Here is a 16,424-nt window from a genome sequence, read left to right on the forward strand (position 1 = left end):
ATGGCTGCCCACGGCTCCAGACCCGCCATGGTTCATGGATCCGCCCTGGAGACCTCCGTTCCTGTCCGCTCCTCTCCCTGCACCTGCTTGAGGTCTCCAGGGCGCCCGCCTCCCCTCCCGGTGTCTCCATCTACGGCGCGAGGTCGCGCCTACCGGGAGGGGGGAGTACTGTTACAGATCCCTTGTCTTCCTGGACTACATATCCCATCATCCTCCTGTTTCCACACCTGCACTCACTTCCCTCGTCTGCTCCTCATCAGCACTCATCACCTGCACCTGGACTCTATTGTCAGCACTCCCCATATATTGCACTCACTCCCTGCACTCCTTGTCCGTTCTCCGTTTATGTTAACGTGTATGTTTGGTGTTCCTGCTCTTTGTTCATTAAAGTATTGTATCATTGTGGAAATCCGTGATCTGCCTCGTCTCTGCACCAGCTACCGTAACATATGTAGGCATTCAGGGTGTTGTTTTAAAATGGTTTCGATCATATTTAACCAATAGGAAGTTTTCTGTATGTATTGGAAAACATACTTCTTCAGTAGCACACCTCTCCTGTGGTGTTCCCCAGGGATCGATCCTTGCTCCCACACTTTTCTCTTTATACATGTTACCATTGGGATCCCTGTTTTCTAAATATGGAGTATCGTTTCATTTATACGCCGATGACACCCAGTTGTATCTCCCACTTAAACGCAACGATTGCTGTTCTATTGAGGTTTTGATAGCATGCCTACAGGATCTGGCTATCGCAAAATTTTTTGGCCTTAAATGAGAAAAAAATTGAGGTTTTAATTTTTGGACCAAGTGACTTTTATGATCGTGGTAATCTGGATCTAGGCTTTTTAAGTTCTTATGTTACTCCGTGCGATAAAAACCTTGGCGTTTGATAAACAGATTAATTCTGTTGTCAAACCGTGTTTTTTCCATCTACGCCGCCTTGCAAAAGTTAAATAATTTCTCTCTCTCAAGAATTTTGAAACCGTTATCCACGCATTCATTACTACACGTCTTGACTAATGTAATTCTCTTTACTATGGAGCTAATAGCTCATCAATTGAGCATCTACAACTTGTTCAGAATGCTGCTGCTAGGCTGTTGACTGGCAGCAAAAAATTTGATCGCATTACTCCCATCTTGACGTCTCTGTGCTGGCTTCCGGTCAAATCTAGAATAGATTTCAAAATCTTGGTTTTTGTTCATAAATGTTTACATAGCTTAGCTCCAGACTACCTTTCCGTTTTGGTACTCCCTCACAACCCAATTAGGTCACTTAGGTCAGGGGATCTTGGATTACTCTCTGTGTGCAGGACTAAGCTAAAACATAAAGGGGGCAGAGCCTTTGCAAAGGCTGGCCCCAAACTATGGAACAGCTTACCAATGTCAATTAGAATGGTACCATCTCTTTCCATGTTTAAATCAAAGCTAAAATCTTTTTTTTTTTTTTTTTTTTATCTACAGTGTTTAACAACAATTGAATTTGATTGTGTGTATTTTTGTTCGAAGTTTTCTTTTTATGTATTCTTTCTAATGTACAGCGCTTTGGTCAACCTTGTGGTTGTTTTTTTATGTGCTTTATAAATAAATAACATAAAAAAAAACATAAATAAGTGAGGTGGAGGATCTCCCAAAATAAACCGTTAAACTGATTTGATGTTTCTAGTTTTAATGATTTTGTTTAATTTGGTTATTTTTACTTTAGTAATAATATTCTTTTTAGTGGACTCAGATGAAATAAGTTCATGGGAATAATGTGCTCATACAGAATTATAAATATTAGCTTAAGAATTTAAACGGCATTTAAGGCAGTCGGTTTCTGCAAATGTAATGAGTTTACTCGAGTTTTAATTGAGTGCATGGTATTTTACAGCAACATACTGTAATGTAGATTACGGTAAAGAACTGTAAAATTAACAGTAAATTATTGGTAACTTTGTTGCAATTTTTTACAGTGAACATGGCTGTAAATCACCAACAACTTTTGTTCCTTTTCATACAAATTATGATTTCATGGAGATATAGTCCATTAAAAGACTTGTTCCTCTGCTTATGAGGAACATTGCAAGAAACAAGGGACAAGTCTTTATTAATTGAATATCTTTCCCTGTTATCATATTTTGTATGAAAATGAATAAAAGTTGTTGGTGATTTAAAACCACTACATTGTTGATTTCATCTGGAAACTGTAATTTATGTGTAAGTTTGTTGGAGTTTTACAAAACTTTAGGTAGAGATTGTCCAGAGAGTCCAGTATGCAGCTTCCATATTGAACTATGCTTCCCTTTCGTGGGAACAGTCGACGCTGCGTGGTAACGCATTGGGAACCTTCTGCGTGATGTCGTCACTGAAGCACTCATGTATCTAACCAATCGCGTAGCGAGATGTCAGAGACGGGTGACGTCACGGACCAGGAAACTATAAAGCATACCCGGATGCAGAGCACGCTAGCTTCTGTGTCTTCAACAAAGCGCTCTATGTTATCTTGTCTGTCTTATTTGGTGTTGTTTGTCCCGTATCATTACAATATCTCTTCGTCTGAGGACAAGAGTTGTACAAACACACACATATATATATATATATATATATATATATATATATAAATAAGACAATTATAATGGCGGAGGAAAAACGTTTCAGGAAGTGTGTGCATCCCTCCCCCAGATACATTCCTGACGGGGACACACATGATATGTGCGTTTTTTGTCTGGGGGTTGAGCATGCCCAGGCAGCTCTCGAGGGAGCTGTCTGCGTGCATTGCGAGAGACTAACCCTCAGAGTGTTGAGATCTCGCCGAGCACTCTTCGAGGAGGGTGCCTCGGCGAGCGTTCCCCGCGGGTCGGGTCCTGCTGCTGCTGAGGCGCAGCGCCGGCTACTGTCGTGGGGTTCGCAGATGGAGCTGGCGGAGGGGGTTGAGACGGGCCCAGCCTTATCTCGCCCTTTACCCGCCAGCCCCAGTGTCTCTTCTCAGGCGGCGGAAGCACGCGTTGCGGTTTCTTCCCACCGGAGAGAGACACCGGCGCTTCACCTCTCTTCCTCCGAGGAGGTTGATGTGGTGAGCGTCGAGACTGGGGAAGAGGACCCGCCATCCTCTTCCCCAGCATATGAGGAGCTCCTGGAGGTAGTGACCAGGGCTGTGGCCAAGTTAAAGATTGATTGGCCAGCAGAGCGGGCAGAACCGAAACCAAAAAGTAAGCTAGATGAGCGCTTTCTGCCCGCTCGGTCGCTACCCCAGCGTCGGGGTTTGCCGTTTTTCACGGACCTCCACACCGAGGTGTTGAGGTCGTGGAAAAGGCCTGTGCAGCACCGCGTATTCAGCCCCCAAACGTCTGTATATAGCAATATAGTGGGGTTGAAACGGCACGGTTATGCGGCGATGCCCCGGGTTGAAGAGACGCTTGCGGGCTATCTCTCGCCCGAGTCGGCATCGTCACTAAAAGCCCCGACGTTGCCCACCAAGCCCTTAAGAACAACATCAAGCTTGGTGGGCAAAGCATACACGGCAGCAGGTCAGGCGGCGGCATGTCTACACACCATGTCGCTGCTTCAAGCATATCAAGCAGACCTGCTGGGGGAGATTGATGAGAGCGGGGAGGCCACTTATGATTGTATTCAAGAGATCAGGATGGCAACTGATCTCGCTCTCGTGCCACCAAAGAGACGGCCAAAGAAATCGGCCGGTCTATGGCAGCCTTGGTGGCTACGGAGAGACATTTGTGGCTGAACCTCTCGGACATAAGGGAGCGAGACAAAGCTGCCCTTATGGACGCGCCGCTGTCCCCTGCGGGCCTCTTCGGCGACGCTGTAAATACAGTCGTCGAGAGGTTCCAGGAGACAAAAAAACAATCAGCGGCGTTCCAGAGGTTCATCCCCCGCCGCTCTATTCCCCCCGAGGCTGCTGAGCGGGAGCAGCCTCGGCCGTCCACGAGCTCCTCAGCGCACCACAGAGCGCAACAGAAAGTGAGCGTGGCCACTCGAGCTCCCCCACAAACAGCTTGGGGACCGGGTCGGTCCGCTCACAAGAAGCCTTCCAAGGGTAAAACGGACCTGCGGGCCATTATCATCGCCAGGAAAGCTTCAAAGCAACCAATGAGGGTGGTCCCCTCCGGAGGAAGCCGGGAAAAAATACATCTAATCCCCGCTCCCCTTCGGCACCCTCAGGGGGACAGTCCGTCAACCCTGCCACCCAGTGTGCGTCAGGGCACGGCGGTCCCCGCCGGTCCTTCGAGGAGGGCCGGCCACTTGATTCGGTTGTCTGCCGGCGCGCCGTGTCAGATCACCGAGCCAAGTGCTCAAAAAACACCAGAGACCAGTCTCTGGTGATGGAACAAGAGGTTATGACACTCTTGCAAAAAGGAGCTATACCCAGCAAGCTATACCCAGCAAGCTGTCAGGCTTCTACAGCCGTTACTTCATTGTTCCAAAGAAGGATGGAGGACTACGTCCTATCATAGATTTACGCGTGTTAAATCCAGAAGCTCAAGTTCAAGATGCTTACACTCAAACAGATTATCCCACAGATCAGGTCCGAGGACTGGTTTGTGGCGATAGACCTGAAAGATGCATACTTTCATGTGTCCATCCATCCTTCTCACAGGAAGTTCCTCAGGTTTGCTTTCGGGGGCGAAGCTTACCAGTACAAGGTTCTTCCGTTTGGCCTATCGTTATCACCCCGCACATTCACGAAGTGCGTGGATGCGGCTCTGGCCCCGCTAAGGCTTCAGGGCATCCGCGTGCTGAATTACATCGACGATTGGTTGATTCTAGCTCAGTCAGAGCAACTGGCAGTCCAGCATCGAGATGTTGTTCTGCGTCACATGGAGAGGCTTGGGCTGAGGCTCAACGCAAAAAAGAGTGTACTAGTTCCGGTTCAAACTATCACTTATCTGGGGGTAGTTTGGGACTCCACCACGATGCGGGCACATCTGTCTCCCGCTCGGGTGAGTGCCATTCTTATGGCTATGAAAGGGGTGAAGTTAGGCCAGTCACTCACTATAAAACAGTTCCAGAGGCTGTTGGGTCTGATGGAAGCTGCGTCCAACGTGATACCTTTTGGCCTCCTGCACATGAGACCCTTACAGTGGTGGCTCAGGACCAGGGGATTCTCCCCGAGGGGAAATCCTTTTCGCATGATCAAAGTCTCACGACGATGCCTTCGTGCTCTGGTCATGTGGAAAGATCCCTGGTTCCTGTCCCAGGGACCCGTGCTGGGGACTTCTGGTCGTCGCGTAATGCTTACGACAGATGCTTCCCTCACGGGCTGGGGGGCGATCATGAGTGGCCGTCCAGCTCAGGGCTCATGGGAGGTCCATCAGCTCTCCTGGCACATAAATCGGCTGGAGAAGATGGCGGTGTTTCTGGCATTAAAACACTTACTCCCAGATCTGAGAGGCCATCATGTGTTGGTCCGCACGGACAACACTGCTGTGGTCGCCTATATAAATCATCAGGGGGGTTTGCGGTCTCGCCAACTTTGTTACTTGGCCCGTCAGATCCTCCTGTGGGCCCAAGGGAAGCTGCTCTCCCTGAGAGCAGCTTACATCCCAGGGCACCAAAATATGGGAGCAGACTCCCTGTCGAGGCAGGGCCCGAGGCCCGGGGAGTGGAGACTTCACCCAGAAGTGGTGGATCTCCTATGGAAAAATTTTGGTCGAGCGGAAGTCGACCTATTTGCTTCGGGAGAGTCAACCCAGTGTCCACTCTGGTACTCCCTCACCCATCCAGCACCTCTGGGGCTGGATGCCATGGTACAGACGTGGCCGAGGCGGCGTCTGTATGCATTTCCCCCGATCGCCTTGCTCCCGGGAGTTCTGGAGAAAGTACGCCGGGAGGGGGTCAGCCTAATATTGGTGGCTCCCTTTTGGCCAACCAGAATATGGTTCTCGGACCTAGTGTCCCTACTAGACGGCTCCCCAATGGAGCTTCCCCTCAGACAGGACATAGATGCTGGTCTCCCAGCCGAGGTTGTGGAGACCATATTAAACTCCAGAGCTCCCGCCACGAGGAAGCTTTATTTATACAAGTGGAATCTGTTCTCTGCCTGGTGCAGATGTATTAATGTGGACCCTGTCCACGCCTCTATTAGCCACGTGCTTACATTTCTCCAAGAAAAGTTCTCGGAGGGCCTATCCCCTTCAACATTAAAGGTTTACGTTGCGGCTATATCTGCCTTTCATATTCCCCTTGTAGGTGGCCTTTCGGTGGGTCGAGACCCCCTGGTCACTCGCTTCCTCCGTGGCACACTGAGGTTGAGGCCTCCAGTGCGCACAAGGGTTCCGGCCTGGGATCTGGCCGTGGTTTTACAAGGGTTGGCCGAGGCGCCCTTTGAACCAATAGAGGAGGTTCCTGAGAGGTTCCTCACTCTAAAGACTATTTTTCTACTTGCTATCACTTCTCTGAAAAGGATAGGAGATTTACAAGCACTGTCAGTTGCTCCCTCATACCTTGAATTTGCACCAGGAATGGTGAAAGCATTCCTGCACCCTAGACCGGGCTATGTCCCTAAGGTCCCTACCCACGTTCCAGGTCCCATTGTGCTCCAGGCTTTCTGCCCTCCTCCCTTTAAATCTTTGGATCAGGAAAAACTGAATCTGCTCTGCCCTGTGAGGGCCTTGGATACTTACGTCCACAGAGCTGCCCTGTGGCGTAAGACTGATCAGCTTTTTGTCTGTTATGGGTCCCCTAAGAAAGGGGGCCCTGCATCTAAGCAGAGGATGAGCAAGTGGGTGGTCGAGGCCATCACACTTGCATATAATGCGGCCGGACAGCCTTCTCCTCTGAATGTCTGTGCCCATTCTACGCGGGGTATGGCGGCATCAAAAGCCTTAATGTCAGGTGTCTCCATCGGTGACATTTGTGACGCGGCTGGCTGGTCATGTCAGCACACGTTTGTAAGGTTTTATAACCTTGATGTCGGCTCCACTCCGGGGTCATCAGCTCTGCCAAGATAACCTGGCAAGTATTTGCCGCTACGGCACAGTTGGGATAGCGTTCCCAATGCGTTACCACGCAGCGTCGACTGTTCCCACGAAAGGGAACGTCTCAGGTTACAGATGTAACCCTGGTTCCCTGAGTAGGGAACGAGACGCTGCGTCTCTTGCCGTACCCCCTGCATACTTGCGAGCATTTGTCTCAGACTTATCCAGAAGCTAGCGTGCTCTGCATCCGGGTATGCTTTATAGTTTCCTGGTCCGTGACGTCACACGTCTCTGACGTCTCGCTACGCGATTGGTTAGATACATGAGTGCTTCAGTGACGACATCATGCAGAAGGTTCCCAATGCGTTACCACGCAGCGTCTCGTTCCCTACTCAGGGAACCAGGGTTACATCTGTAACCTGAGACGATTTTTTATTCCTGTTTACACAGGCCAGTTTTGCAAATATTCTCCTTTACATATTCATTTTTTACATCAATATTTGCATATATGATGTTTATGTGAAGTGCAGGAGATGAAGTCATGCACACATAATCTTGTGGCAGCTGCAAATCAGTCTAAAACACAGCTCAGATATTTATACACATCCAGAGAGACTGGACATTCACTCTTCAGGTGATACTCTTTTGATTAATTTTCTTGCTTTCAGTTTTTGCTGTGAATTTTAGGTATTATAAGGTTTATGGGCACGTAAGATTGTTTAACTATTAAATAAAACAGAGTTGAGATCTACTTGTTTTATCTACTTATTTTAATAGATAAAAATTAACTGTAAATTGAATTCAATTGTAGCCATTTAAGGGAATTACCATGCAAACTGTACAATTTAAAGATGTTTAATTTACAGAATCATTTTATGTTGTCATTTAATATTGTATTGCATTATGTTATTCTCTTAGCATTGTATTGTAAATTAATGCATTAAAATGACCTCTAATAGTAGACATTCAATATTGAAACATTCCATATTATGTGCAATTACATATTTGAATTTTTTTTAAATTCAATGCATGAAAAAATGTAATGGTTTGAAATACATTTTTACTTCTCTCTTCCTGCTGAATACAGATGCCATATATATTTTTTTATTTCTTGAGTTGATCTTCTGAGCTGAGAAGACACAGAAACACAGAGGAGATGAATACCTCTACAGAGAACTTCACACCTGAAGCATCTACAAACTCCACACCTCATTTTATTGCACAACTCAGTAGTTTAGACATTTGTCTATTTAGCCTCCTTTTCCTGTTTGGTCTTCTTACACACTCTTATGTTATATGGCTCATCATCACAAAAAGTGGGGTTGCATCAGAGTTCTTCAACCTCAATCTGTCTGTTTGCGAGATTGCCACCTGTCTGAACGCTATATTTACTCTACTGTCATTTTTGTTTTCAAGTCTCACAAGACCTATACATTTCTTGAAAGGACTTACCATCACTGGTCGTCCTCTGTTTCAGTGTCTGATGTGTGTTGAGCGTTACCTGGCAGTGGTTCATCCTGTAACCTTTCTGAAGTACAAACCTCTCAGATATAGAGTGATCTGCTGCACTGTGGCCTGGATAAATAGTCTTGGTTCTTGTTTGTTCTGCATGTTTAGTTTAATCTCAAATAATATTCATGCATATACATGGTTCTACACACTGCAGTTCCTCTTCTTCTTCTCCATCCAGTTGTTTTGTCTTGTGGCTGTTCTCAGAGTTCTGAAGCAGTCAGGACCAGGAGAGAGAGGGAGAGAGAGAGAGGAGGAAAACCACATGAAGAGAAGAGCGTTTCATATCATTTTAATAACTACTGTGAGCATTGCTATCATGTATTTGCCATATATAATCATAGGATTGTCTTTTGTTTCTTCTCGGCTCTTTATTAATGAACTTATTGCTTTTAGTTCAATTTGTTATGTTTTAGCTGGTTTTGTTCAGCCAGTTCTTTATTTCAAACGAGCTGGAAAACTGTCCTGCCTTTGCTCTCCATAAAAAAAAAAAAAAAAAAAAGTTTAATTTTACTATGTTCAATTGCTAAATGAAAACAAATAATTTGGAAGTATTACAACATCGATATTCTGTGTGTTGTTAAAATATAGTTGTACTTAATAGGACTCCATAAAATAGTCCAATAAAATTATTTTTTCTTTATTAAATGTAAATTACATGTTGTAAACATAAAATAACAAAATCCATTTTTTTCCTGTTCCTGAGTTGTTATTATCATTTACTTTTAAGATTTGCATAAGCCTGCCTGATGTTTTGTGATTTGTTGCCTATGGAGTCATGCACATAAATTCTTGTAACAGCTGTGAAGTCAGACTACAAAACACAGCACAGAGATTCATATTTTTTTGTGCACTGCATGTTTTAAAATAAGCACTTTCTTCTCATGCTGTAGTTTCACTGGGTTGGTAATAAAAAACCCAAATGTACAAATGACCAGTTGCTTTGCATGCAATCAGGCCATCTCACAATGACTATATAACATACTGTATAAAAGCACTAACTTCACTTCTTTATAACAATGTGCATTGTTAAATCTAATCTAACATAGAAAGTCAAAGGTCAAGAGCCCAGCTTAAGAAAACGCTGATCTCCATGATGGTGGCTTTTCTTTTCTTGACCAATAAACCTAGTCTATTTACATCAGTTATTTCTCAGTTCTGTACCTGTTCGAAAATGAAGTCACTGTGGTTAGTAATAAGTGAAGCTGGTAATGCTGTTTGTGGAGTTGTTTAATCAGATCTTCAGAGATTTTAATGATTTTTATCTTCAGTTGATTTCATAAAGGCTGGTGTACACTCTGCGATTTTGGCCACAATTTGGTCGTCTGAGACAAATTTTGCAAATCCTAAAAGATTCCTATAATCCTAGCCTAAAATCTGTAGTTTCTGATCTCTAGTTTGACATATTCATCGACAGCTGAGTAATGGGCGATCAAATTTGACCTCTGACAAAATTCTGGCAGTGTCAGAAGATTTCACAAACCTCCAGTGTGGCTTCTCCTACGACAAACGTCGCAAATGCCGCTCACTGTCACCGAACGTGTATGGATTGATGATGTAAAATTCCGGACAAGTTTTCATGCGCGCATCCATTTTTATCGTACAGTCTGACATAAATGACAGCTGAGATCCCACAGTGTGACATGAGAATCATGTTCATACAGTCTAGCAAGCAACCATCGTAAAGGACTATATTTTTTGTTTTTACTAGTGGGTGCACAACTCAGTCTATTTTTGTAAGTGAGGATAGCAAAATAAGTAAACTGTGACATATTGTACCCAAAAATTATTCAGACAGTGGACTACCAGTGAAATTGATACAAATTTGAAACCAAAAATTATTCAGATGCTTTGACCTAGACATGTTTTGCTGAAGTGTTATCAGACAAAATTGAGATTTGACAGATCTTGGCATTTTTTATTACCATTTTTTTTTAAACTATAGTGAATAAACTGTATTAATGAATGAAATGTTCAAGGTGTCTGAATAAATTGTGTGTAAATATATATATATATATATATATATATATTTACACAAACACACACACACACACACACATACACACAGCTCTTTTTCAGAACCCGATGTGAGATAATGTAAAAGTGCTTTGTTTATTTATTGGTGAACAACAAGATAGTAAGCCAGAAGATATTAAAACATTTTTTTTATTCCTTTCTTGATTTTATTTTATTTATTATACCAAATATTATACAAACACAGCACAGAGAGACTGGACATTCAATCTTCAGGTGATGAACTTTTGATTACATTCTTGCCTTCAACAAAAAAGGCTGTGAATGTAAGCCATGATATTGTTTGAATCAACACAATAATGTAATATTCTCAAGCCATTTAATTTTGCAGAGTTTCTGTTATTTGGAATTGCAAATGTGAATCACATGCTGGAATGTATTGCAAATTTGAAAACCTTTAAATGTAAATGTTTTAATGTAACCTGTTATCTGGAATGTTTTGTTTCATAAAGAATGTATTGATGGCATTTAATGACCAAAAATAAATAAATAATTGAAATTAACATTAAATTAAACAAATCATTAATTAATTATTGACTTCAAGTTATCTAAAACAACATTAAGTATATAAAGTAACTAGTAAAATAACACAATTGCAGATCTTATGAGGAACAGAGGGTGGAGAGTTTTCCAGTCCTGTGAAGATAAAGAACAGGCTGAACGAAACCAGCCAATACATAACATACCAAACCAGGGAACCAATATGCGCCATCATTCTGTTGTGTTATAATGATACAGAATCCTGTGATAGTATAAGGGACATATGTAAATGTCATGCTCACAGTAGTTATTAGAATGAGATGGAACGCTCTTCTCTTCATGTGGTTTTCTTCCCCTCTCTCTCTCACTCTCTCTCCTGGTCCTGACTGCTTCAGAGCTCTGAGAACAGCCACAAGGAAAAACAACTGGATGGAGAGGACGAGGAGGAACTGTGTTGAGAAGAACCATAGGTGTACATGAATGTTTTGTGAGATTAAAATAAATAAACAATAGAAACAGGATCCAAAAATAATTATCCAGGCTGCAGTGCAGCAGATCACTTTATATCTGAGAGGTTTGTACTTCAGAAAGGTTACAGGATGAACCACTGCCAGGTAACGCTCAACACAGATCAGACACTGAAACACAGGACGGCCACTGAGAATTAATCCTTGTAGAAACATCATTAAAAATGAGAGACTTGAGAAGTAAATTGTCACTATAGAGACCAAACTATGCAAACAGTTAACAATCTCAGAAATAGAGAGGTTGAGATTGAAGAACGCTGATACAACTCCACTTTCTGTTCCTGTGATGATGAGCCAGATCACATAGGTATTTGTAGGAATACTAAACAGGAAATGTATGCTGTATATGGAGGTTATTAGAAAGTTAATTAGCCCAAAGGGCTGAGTTGTGGAGTTTGTAGATATTTCAGGTGTGATGAAGTTCAATGTAGAGTTATTCATCTCCTCTGTGTTGTTTGTCTTCTTCTCACAAGCCAAATATAATATTGCCACTGTGATTTGTTTTTATGGAGAACTGTGAATGAACCAGTTAATTCAGACTGAGTCAATAAAGTAAACATAACATTTAAATATATTCATCCAGTATACAACATAATACAATTACTTTGTATGCAAAGTTCCTCATTTAAACTTGTATAACCAGACCACACCATTGTTAAATAACTTCAAATTATGGTTGTATATATTGTAAGTATTTATGCTTAGCCTAAATTTATAAGAATGTCATTTTCTTTTATATATTTACACTGCTGGTTGATTATTATTAAGGTTAAAACAATTGTATCAAAAAGAGGAGTTTATCACCTGAAGAGTGAATGTGCAGTCTCTCTGAATGTGTATAAAACTCGGTGCTGTGTTTTAGAGACAAGACGTATATATGACCTCGATTTCATCTGCTACACGTCACAAAAACACGAGATATGCACATTTTTTAGACTGAACTTTTAAGGTTTATGACAAAAAAAAAAAAAAATGGTGTTATTACAGGATGTCAACTAAAGCAAATATTACCATTTTACAACCTTCATTATGGGAAAGGTGACACTGCGTCACTAGTGAAGTTTTATTGGACTGGTAGCAACCACTTACAACGACCATTTCAGCCAGATTTTATTAGTAGTCTTACAGTTTTTTTCAATTGTTTAAACATACAATCACAATTATCCAAACACCACACTCAATTTGTATAATTCCTACATTGTTTGCAAAATGACACACTTTAGTCCAAACATATACACATTTGTGAAAATGCTATTAGTTTTCATTTAACCAACACAGTCCTCAATGATCCGACACAATTGCAGCCAGTTTCACACTGCTGTGATAAATAAAAAAAACACTTGTAAAAAAAATAGATTTGTGCTAGATTTGGCCTGAATGAGGGGCAAACGGTCATAGGGCTGCAGGTCGTATTCCTTCCACCGCCATGCTGAAAAAAAAAACTCTATTGGATTCAGGAAGGGGGAGTATGGGTGAAGGTATAAGACTTGAAATTCAGGGTGCTCATGGAACCAATTCTGGACCAGAACAGCCCGATGGAATGAGACATTGTCCCAAACGGCAATGTACCGCATCTGGTCCACTTGGTTTAATGCTGTGACAATCTCGTGCAATCTGTCAAAAAATGCAAGTATTGGATTTGCATTATAGGGTCCCAGATTTGCATGGTGGTGGAGGACCCCATTTTGTGTAATAGCAGCGCAAAGGGTGAGGTTACCCCCTTGTTGCCTTGGCACATTGGTGATTGCCCTGTGTCCAATTACATTTCTCCCTCTTCTTGTTTTTGCAAGGTTAAATCCAGCCTCATCCACATATATAAATTAATGTTGAATTTCTGCAGCATCCATTTGCAAGACTCTCTGAAACACAATAAACTTGTGCACAAGTGAACATAGGGCCCCTTTCACCTTGGTGTCCTCGCCCCTCAATCCTATGTAAAAAATAAAATAAATAAATAAAAATAAATATTATATATATATATATATATATATATATATATATATATATATATATATATATATATATATATATACACATGCAGCCTACTGTCAAATGTCCCAGTAAACAATATTGATAAGTACAGCAAGCTTCAGTTTCAATGTACTATGTGGTTAGCTTACCTGTTTTATCGATGAAATGTCCGAATTACTGACGCAACAGTATTTCTGCTGAGATTTGGTTGAACTCTTTGTCCAGCTTCCATCAGTGTCAGTCCAAGTGTTGCACGGATTTCTTGAGTCAAATTTGGTCCTCGTCTTCTTTGTTCAGGTTCTATCAACTCTTCAAGTGCTTCTCTACTTCTTCCTCTACCTAGGCCTCTTCTTCTACCTTCTTCTCATCTTCCTCTACCTAGGCCTCTTCCTCTATCTCTTTCTAGTCCTCTTCCTTGGCCTCTTCCTCTATCTCAGTCTTCTCCTCTTCCTCTACCTACTTCTCATCTTCCTCTACCTAGGGCTCTTCCTCTATCTCCTTCTTCTCCTCTTCCTCTACCTAGGCCTCTTCCTCTATCTCTTTCTTCTCATCTTCCTCTACCTAGGCCTCTTCCTCTCTCTCCTTCTTCTCCTCTTCCTCTACCTAGGCCTCTTCCTCTCTTTCCTTCTTCTCCTCTTCCTCTACCTAGGCCCAGTGCCGCGTTAAGCCTTCGCGGGGCCCTGAGCTAACGAACGCAAAGGGGGCCCCCCCTCCCCCTCGACATCCATAATCGCGCGTCTTATGCGAATGAAGATTTTAATATGAATAAGATATCAATTTAAAACATGCGGACAAAAATGGTAAAAACATTTCTAGGATGGATTGACAAAAACAACAGGCTCATATGCGCTCCTCCATCATTATGACTTTGCATTGCTGATCTAAAAATGTAAAAAATAAAATTTAAATTTAAAAACGGCTTTTTACCAAGTCCAAGTTTAAATTCGACCGATTCGACTCTGGCTTTGGAATTTCAGAATGGTCATAGCATCATTTCAGATGCGATGTGTCCGAAGATTATTCTAGTTAATTATTCTGTCACAGACTTTTTTAATGCACGTTTTATACCTAATAAATGTACTATTAGTTTCTTCACTAAATATGTTTTCATCACGTTTTATGTGCATTTTATTTCGTTGAATAAAAAGTATCCACCCCAACGAGTGTACGAGTTACATTTATTCACTTGTGCAATATCTTAAAATGTGCAGATGTGGCCGTTTTTTTTTTTTTTTTCAGAAAACCAATACGACTCGTTTAAAATTCTGTACCAACATTACTGCATGCATAAGTTTCAGAAACCCACCTTAAAAATGACGGTCAAATGCAATAGATCGTTAAGACATTGTATGGACCCTTTCTTTGTCCATTTACTAATGATTTTAGTAGTAACAACATAGATAAGCTTTAGCAAGTTTTTGACAACATTATTTCTATTATGCTTCATTTTTATGAACATGCACACGGCTTCTGTCTCGCGCACAGACGCGCGTGCTAAAAGTATTTGGCTGCGGAAAGATGCGTTCGGCGTGTGCACTGCGCACTATCTAGTGGACTTTTGTTTTCAAGCACTCAATTCACTTTCGCATGGGCTGTTGTACAGTACACACACGGTCCGTGCCATCACAAAAATTGGGCTGCACGAGGACGGGGAGCGCGGAAGTCTGCGAACCCTCCTGATGACGAAAATTACGCGATGCGAACGCCCGAAGTATACCTTGGTGTTAAGCATGTAATAGCGGGCCACCAATCCACCCATATGCACATACCCAGACGCTACGCACACTGTCCTGGTTGTATTCCTGCGTGCGTGTCCGCTGCGCGCCTGTGACTCTTGATTCGGGTGTGACAACGATGCGTTTTAAAACGCAAAAGAGGATTGTCTCGCGGGCCCCCCAAGTGTTCGGGGCCCTGGGCTGCAGCCCATGTTGCCCATTAGGATAACGCGGCCCTGCCTAGGCCTCTTCCTCTCTCTCCTTCTTCTCCTCTTCCTCTACCTAGGCCTCTTCCTCTCTCTCCTTCTTCTCCTCTTCCTCTACCTAGGCCTCTTCCTCTATCTCCTTCTCCTCTTCCTCTACCTAGGCCTATTCATCTATCTCCTTCTTCTCCTCTTCCTCTACCTAGGCGTCTTCCTCCATCTTCTTCTCCTCTTCCTCTACCTAGGCCTCTTCCTCTCTATCCTTCTTCTCCTCTTCCTCTACCTAGGCCTCTTCCTCTATCTCCTTCTTCTCATATTCCTCTAACTAGGCCTCTTCCTCTATCTCCTTCTCCTCTTTCTCTACCTAGGCCTCTTCCTCTATCTCCTTCTTCTCCTCTTCCTCTACCTAGGCCTCTTCCTCTCTCTCCTTCTTCTTCTTCTCCTCTTCCTCTACCTAGGCCTCTTCCTCTATCTCCTTCTTCTCCTCTTCCTCTACCTAGGCCTCTTCCTCTCTCTCCTTCTTCTCCTCTTCCTCTACCTAGGCCTCTTCCTCTATCTCCTTCTTCTCCTCTTCCTCTACCTAGGCCTCTTCTTCTATCTCCTTCTTCTCATATTCCTCTAACTAGGCCTCTTCCTCTATCTCCTTCTTCTCATATTCCTCTAACTAGGCCTCTTCCTCTATCTCCTTCTTCTCATATTCCTCTAACTAGGCCTCTTCCTCTATCTCCTTCTTCTCCTCTTCCTCTACCTAGGCGTCTTCCTCCATCTTCTTCTCCTCTTCCTCTACCTAGCCCTCTTCCTCTATCTCCTTCTTCTCATATTCCTCTAACTAGGCCTCTTCCTCTATCTCCTTCTTCTCCTCTTTCTCTACCTAGGCCTCTTCCTCTATCTCCTTCTTCTCCTCTTCCTCTACCTAGGCCTCTTCCTCTCTCTCCTTCTTCTCCTCTTCCTCTACCTAGGCCTCTTCCTCTATCTCCTTCTTCTCCTCTTCCTCTACCTAGGCCTCTTCCTCTCTCTCCTTCTCCTCTTCCTCTACCTAGGCCTCTTCCTCTATCTCCTTCTTCTCCTCTT

At 43.0% G+C, this 16,424-nt stretch overlaps 2 protein-coding genes across 2 annotated transcripts; one reads left to right on the forward strand and one right to left on the reverse strand.

Annotated features, from left to right (window-relative positions):
• Positions 1-8,070: 8,070 nt before the first annotated feature.
• On the forward strand, positions 8,071-8,907 carry LOC137012223 (chemokine XC receptor 1-like). Its single transcript, XM_067375359.1, has one exon. It carries the CDS (start codon positions 8,071-8,073, stop codon positions 8,905-8,907), a length of 837 nt encoding a protein of 278 aa, XP_067231460.1.
• A 2,152-nt stretch (positions 8,908-11,059) lies between these two features.
• LOC137012224 (uracil nucleotide/cysteinyl leukotriene receptor-like) lies at positions 11,060-11,905 on the reverse strand. The gene has a single exon (XM_067375360.1). The coding sequence runs from the start codon at positions 11,903-11,905 to the stop codon at positions 11,060-11,062; it is 846 nt and encodes a 281-aa protein (XP_067231461.1).
• Positions 11,906-16,424: the final 4,519 nt, after the last annotated feature.

The sequence above is a fragment of the Chanodichthys erythropterus genome, chromosome 22 (genome assembly GCF_024489055.1).
Source record: "Chanodichthys erythropterus isolate Z2021 chromosome 22, ASM2448905v1, whole genome shotgun sequence".
NCBI classification, from domain to species: Eukaryota; Metazoa; Chordata; class Actinopteri; order Cypriniformes; family Xenocyprididae; genus Chanodichthys; species Chanodichthys erythropterus.

Excerpts from the sequence above, each read along its gene's own strand:
- LOC137012223 (XM_067375359.1), top strand. The coding sequence starts at position 8,071 with ATGAATACCTCTACAGAGAACTTCACACCTGAAGCATCTACAAACTCC.
- LOC137012224 (XM_067375360.1), bottom strand. The coding sequence starts at position 11,905 with ATGAATAACTCTACATTGAACTTCATCACACCTGAAATATCTACAAAC.